Source organism: Nomascus leucogenys, chromosome 5, assembly GCF_006542625.1.
Source record: "Nomascus leucogenys isolate Asia chromosome 5, Asia_NLE_v1, whole genome shotgun sequence".
Classification (NCBI taxonomy): Eukaryota; Metazoa; Chordata; class Mammalia; order Primates; family Hylobatidae; genus Nomascus; species Nomascus leucogenys.
This window is the reverse complement of record NC_044385.1, coordinates 47,996,842-48,003,020: the sequence shown is the minus strand read 5'-3', so window position 1 is coordinate 48,003,020 and position 6,179 is coordinate 47,996,842. Positions and strand designations below refer to the sequence as shown.

At 51.6% G+C, this 6,179-nt stretch overlaps 1 protein-coding gene across 2 annotated transcripts in view; it reads right to left on the bottom strand.

Annotated features, from left to right (window-relative positions):
* Positions 1-5,050: 5,050 nt before the first annotated feature.
* Positions 5,051-6,179, bottom strand: part of MROH7 (maestro heat like repeat family member 7) — a 72,682-nt gene continuing 71,553 nt past the window's right edge. For both annotated transcript variants that reach the window (XM_030813030.1, XM_003273068.3), the window contains one exon: positions 5,051-5,407. In XM_030813030.1, coding sequence (XP_030668890.1) covers positions 5,166-5,407 — 242 coding nt within the window. In that variant the 3' untranslated portion in view covers positions 5,051-5,165. The remainder of the gene's footprint in view (positions 5,408-6,179) is intronic.

The window sequence follows — 6,179 nt, the reverse complement described above, 5'->3', positions numbered from 1 at the left end:
TTCGAGGAAAGGAGAGACTGATCAGACCTCTATCTCTGAGCTTAGCCACCCCTAACTCCCACAGTTCAGATGGAAAAGGGTCTTCAGTCCAGGTGCTGCAGGCCTGGTTAGGCAGCCGCTGTGGCTTCCTGCAGCCGCTCTACTGGCCAGCAAATGGCTGCAGGTCCCTGCACCGGGGCTACAGCCTTGGGGAGCTCCTAGCCTGGTCTGGAATGAAAAGCAGACAGGAAGCATACCAATCTAAACTGGCATTGGGTCACAGGTCTGCTCAGTGAAGGCTCAGAGGGGTGGGATTCAAGGTGATGCAGAGCTGAGATCAGAGCTGAGGAAGGTCTCTGCAGATGGATAGAGGACTCGGCGTTTTAGGCAGTGGGAGCTCATATGTGGAGAGAGGCATGGAGGTGTGCACTGGCCCGCCATGCTAGGTACTGCAAGTGTTAAGAGGTGTGGCCGGGGCCGGGCGCGGTGGCTCACACCTGTAATCCCAGCACTTTGGGGTGCCGAGGCAGGTGGTTCATGAGGTCAGGAGTTCGAGACCATCCTGGCTAACACAGTGAAACCCCATCTCTACTAAAAATACAAAAAATTAGCCAGGCGTGGTGGCACGCACCTGTAGTCCCAGCTACTGGGGAGGCTGGGGCAGGAGAATCGCTTGAATCCGGGAGGTGGAGGTTGCAGTAAGCCGAGATTGTGCCACTGCACTCCAGCCTGGGCGACAGAGCAAGACTCCACCTCAACAACAAACAAACAAAAAAAAAGAGGTGTGGCTGGCAAGTGAGTAGGGGCCAGAAGGCCTGCCTGCCTCGCTAACCTTGGTCCTGCAGAGGATAATGAGCCACTGAAAAGACCTAAGAGGAGCGAGGGCCGTGAGCACATTTGTCTTAGGAAGACCTGGGCTGCCAGGTGAAGCATTGATGGGGGGAGGTTGGTTAAGAGATTGACAAGGAGGATGCTGATAAGAGACCAAGGTAAGAGAGAGATCTGAATCCCTGCAGTGGAGCTGGCAGGGTGGTCATTCTTTGATACGGGGATGGAGACAGCATGGCTAAGGATGGCACATGGGGACCATGAGCCTTCCAGTGCTGGGACTTTATCTTTTCCCTTCTGATTCTCCCACACCCAGCAGAACACTTGGTCCTAGCGCTTCCTTTCCTCCAAATCCAAACCTCCTTTTACACACTTCCTCCAGCCCAGCTCCCTAATCCTGGTTCCCTCCGTTATTCTCCTCTTCATCATCTTTTCCTTTACTGAGTCCAGAGCCTACAGAGTCTTTTTGCTTTCATTTTTTTTTTCATTTGATTCCCGTGAGAACACTGTGAGGTATGAACCCATTTTATAGGTAACAATAGGGGAAGCTAAGAGAAGCAAAGTGACTTGCCCAGCACACTCTGAACCTTCCAACTCAAAACTACTTAGTGGTCTTGGCTGATAACTGAGTCTATCAGCCTTTGCTGTGCTTAGGGGCCACCCAGACCCAAAATATAGCAGCTGTCATCTGTCAAGGCCACCCTAGACCTGGGTCCTAGCCCATGAAAGCAGAAGTAGTTCTGGGTGGAAAGGGTTCAGGTATAGGAGTCTGGAGATCTTCGGCACCTACACGTCCATTAGTTCCCTTGCATGACCTTGGGCAAGGCCCATGCCTCATTAAGCTGTGTCCTCATCTGTGGAATGTGAGCAGTAAAGCCAGTCTGCCTTCCCCATAATCCAGTCTGCTTTCCCCATAATCCAGTCTGCCTTCCCCATAATCCAGTCTGCCTTCCCCATAATCCAGTCTGCCTTCCCCATAATCCAGTCTGCCTTCCCCATAATCCAGTCTGCCTTCCCCATAATCCAGTCTGCCTTCCCCATAATCCAGTCTGCCTTCCCCATAATCCAGTCTGCCTTCCCCATAATCCAGTCTGCCTTCCCCATAATCCAGTCTGCCTTCCCCATAATCCAGTCTGCCTTCCCCACAATCCACAGGGCTACTGTAAGACTCCAAGGAGGCAATGTTTGTGAACATTCTCAGTGATGGAAAGGATTGTGCAAATGAATCTCCCCATTTCCTACTCTCTCTCAGGCCCAGAATACCAATGGCCTGGGCTACCATTTATTAGAAGATGATTGTGTGGTCAACATCATGGGTTCCTCACCCCCAACAGGAGCTTAAGTTAGCTGCTCCACAGGCCGATGTCTCTGCCCACTCTACATACTCTCCCAGGGAAATTGCACCCCAGCCCCTACACACAGATGAATCCCAAATCTGCTTCCTTCTTAGGTCCCTCGGCTGAGCTCCACCTGTGTCCCTTTGTGGCCGCCATAGTCTATTCAGGCTGCTGTAACGGAATACCATCAACTCTGTGGTGCGTAAACAGCAAACATTTATTTCTGACAGTTGTGGAGACTAGGAAATCCAAGATCAAGGCCTGGCAGATTCGGTGTCTGGTGAGGGCCTGCTTTCTGTTTCACAGATGCCATCTTCTCAGTGTCCTCCCATGGTGTGAGTGGTGAGGGAGCTCTCTGAAGGCTCTTTTATGAGGGCACTAATCCCATTCACTAATCCCTAATCACCTCTCAAAGGCCCCCACCTCCTAATATAATGACCTTGGGGGTTCGGATTTCATATGAATTTGGGGGGACACAGCATTCAGACCACAGCGGAAGCCAACTGCCCTGTGGATATCTCCACTAGCTTGCCGCACAGTCCCTCAAGCTTACCATTCCCATATTGAACTCATCCCCTGCCCCGCAGCCTTCTCCTGGTCCTGGGTTCACCGCTCAGTGTGGGCCCCATTGGCTCAGTCATCCACCCAGAAATCTGGGTGCCAAACTCAGCGCCTCCCTCTCCCTCCTCCCTCCTCCATTCTGTCAACCACTAGGCTCTGAAAGTCCCCTTCCTCAGTCTCCTGCAGGCCTGGCCATCCTCTCCATTTTGTGCTGCAAGGTCTGGTCACTGTTCTCTCAGCAGTTTCTGGCTAAGTCTCCCTGATGGTGCTCTCGTCCACCCTGCCATCCAGCCCTTTCACTCTGTGACATAGTGAGCTTCTTCTGCTTCCTTTTTTATTTACTCCCTTTTATACCCCAAAGCCCTCCTCCTTACCCTAATCAATCATTCTAGCATGTTTTATTAGCATTTTTTGGTTGTGTTTTATAGAGATGGAGGTCTCACTATATTGCCCAGGCTGGTCTTGAACTCCTGGCCTCAAGTGATCCTCCTGCCTCGGCCTCCCAAAGTGTTGGGGTTACAGGCGGGAGCCGCCACGCCTGGCCTCTAGTGTGTTCACTGTGTCTTCTCAGTTTCTAAGTGTTCTTCCAAAATGTGAATTCTTTTGTGTGTACATTCTTTTTTTTTTTTTTTTTTTGAGATGGAGTTTTGCTCTTGTTGCCCAGGCAGGAGTGCAATGGCGCAATCTTGCCTCACTGCAACCTCCGCCTCCCAGGTTCAAGTGATTCTCCTGCCTCAGCCTCCTGAGTAGCTGGGGTTACAGGTATGTGCCACCACGCCTGGCTAATTTTGTATTTCTAATAAAGATGGGGTTTAACCATGTTTGTCAGGCTGGTCTCGAACTCCTGACTCAGGTGATCCACCTGCTTCAGACTCCCAAAGTGCTGGCATTACAGGAGTAAGCCACCGCGCCTGGCCAACTTTTGTGTATACATTCTTGATAACAGTTTTTCCCTCAGCACTGGGTTTTAGGTCCCATCTAGCAGCCCCGAACTGCTGTGCAGGGCTCCACGGCACACATCCTCTCCCAAGGGATGGATACCCAGGCTGCCTCCTCTCCCCACCACCACAAAGAACACTGATCAACTTCCTCATGCATCTCTCTTTATGGACCTGTGGAAGATTCCTCTGAGCTATGTATCCATGAGTGGAACTGCTCAGTTGTGGGTATGCATGAACTTAGTAAGACTGAAGTGACCGAATAATGACAGATTTCTACAGATTCCAGAAGAGCTGTGCCAATTTACCATCTCACCAGCAGTGCCTGAGGGTTCCTGTATCCCCAGGAGGAGGCGCCTTCTAAAGCAGGCATCTGTCTACATCCCTCCCCTGCTTAGCATCCCACAATGCCTTACCACTCCTATCTGGATGAAGTCTCCCTCCTTAACACAGCCTCCAAGGCTTCTGTGGCTCTAGCCTGGAACTCCTCTCCCCTCTCTCTGTGGGCTTTGTACACTAAAGGACTGCAATTGTTCCTTGGTCCCATGTGTCCTGCTCCCTTCCATACATGTTCTTTCCAAACCCCCTGCAGGGGAGTTTCTTCCCTCAGAAGCCTTATCTGACACCTCACCGCCTGCTGGTCTGTGTACCTCCTCTGGACGCCGCAGCCCCCATGCTGACCTGCTGTGCTGTTAGTGTCTGTATATGTTTCTGACACTTTCATTAGACCACAGTTTCTCAACCGTGGCACTTTCGACAATTGGGATCGGGAACTCCTTGTTGAAGGACTGCCCTCAGCAGAGTAGGATGTTTAGCAGCATCCCTGGCCACTACCCATTAGATGATAATAGCACACCCCCAGCCCCCACAAGTGTAACAGCCAGAAACATCTCCAGACATTGTTAAATATTACCTGGGGATCAAAATCGCCCCTGGCTGAGAACCACTGTATCAGACTATGAACTGCTAGCGCTTGGTCTGGGGCTGGGTCTTGTTCATGTATGTATCATGGCACCCAGAGGAGGGCTGGCCCAGATTAGATGCTCAGTAAATGCTGCTAGAATCTGTGATGGCCAATTACTGGGCAAAGACCCAAGGGTGGGACTCAGAATTCAGGGTTTTGGGATATGCATGATGTCATGGGGGTGGGGCTGTCTCTTCTTTCCTTTTTTTCCCTTTCCCCAATGGCCACCCAAATCATCATCTCCTTTTGTTCTTATAATATGGGGCAGGGGAAACTGAGACATCCAGCAGACTTACTGTGTGGCCCTGGGGAAGCCACTTCATCCCTCTGGGCCTCCGCTTCCTCACTTATACAACAGGGGCAAAACAGACTATGTCAGTCAGTATTTATTGACCGAGCCAACAAACCAAGGCAAACTCCTCTCAAAGAGATGGCTGCTCAGAGTCTGGGGGATGTCCCAGGAGGAAACAATCAAGCTAGAGAGGTAAGCCACATGACACTTATAGGGAGCATGGCTGGAGCTCAACCACCCTGAGGAGGGCTGGGGGCTCAGGGACGTCACTGCTTCAAGGACATCTTCCAGGAGCCCAGTGCCTGCATGATCCAGGAGCGCCGCTGGTGGGAAGTGGGCAGGTTCTCACAGCTGGGACTCCAGCGGTGCGTGGTGGCCGGGTAACACACCCACGAGTCCCCGTGCGGCAGCCAGGAGTTCTGCCAGCAGCTGGCCAGGATGTGGTCCTGGACCTGGGCCGCACAGATGCACACTGATGCTTCTGGGTCATGTCTCAAGTTTTCCAGAGCTGCGTCATGGGGAAGGGAGAAGCCTCCTGTTAAGACCCAGGGCCCTATGTGGGTCTCATACCTAATCCTTCCCATCTCCATGCCTTGGCTTAGGCACCCTCTGCTTGGCATCCCCTCATCTCACTTTCCTCCTGGCAATTCAAATTATTCACATTTTTCAGAGCCTGAATCAAAACCTGCCTCCTCCAGGAAGCCTTCCTGGACTGTCCCAGCCTACCTTAATGCTTTCATCATATTCCTTGGTTACAAAGTGAGTCAGTCCCCACTTAAGAGTCGCCCTGCACTAAATGGCTTTCGCTCTCGATTTTGAGCCTCATTTCCTTAATGAGATTGTGAGCTCCCCTAGGGCAGGGCTGTGTGTTCTGTCTCTTGGTAACCCAGTGGTACCTAATGCTATACTAACCCTGGATTAAAAACTAGTAAAATTGGCCCCGCGCAGTGGCTCATGCCTGTAATTCCAGCACTTTGGGAGGCAGAAGCAGGCGGATCACTTGAGGTCAGGAGTTCAAGACCAGCGTGGCCAACATGGTGAAACCCTGTCTCTACTGAAGATACAAAAATTAGCCAGGCACAGTGGCATGTGCCTGTAGTCCCAGCTACTTGCGAGGCTGAAGCAGGAGAATCGCTTGAACCAGGAGGGGGAGGTTGCAGTGAGCCGAGATTGCGCCATTGCACGCCAGCCTGGGTGATAGAGTGAGACTCCGTCTCAAAACAAACAAACAAACAAACAAAAAACTAGTGCAACTGAACTGAGTTGAAGACCCTTGTCTT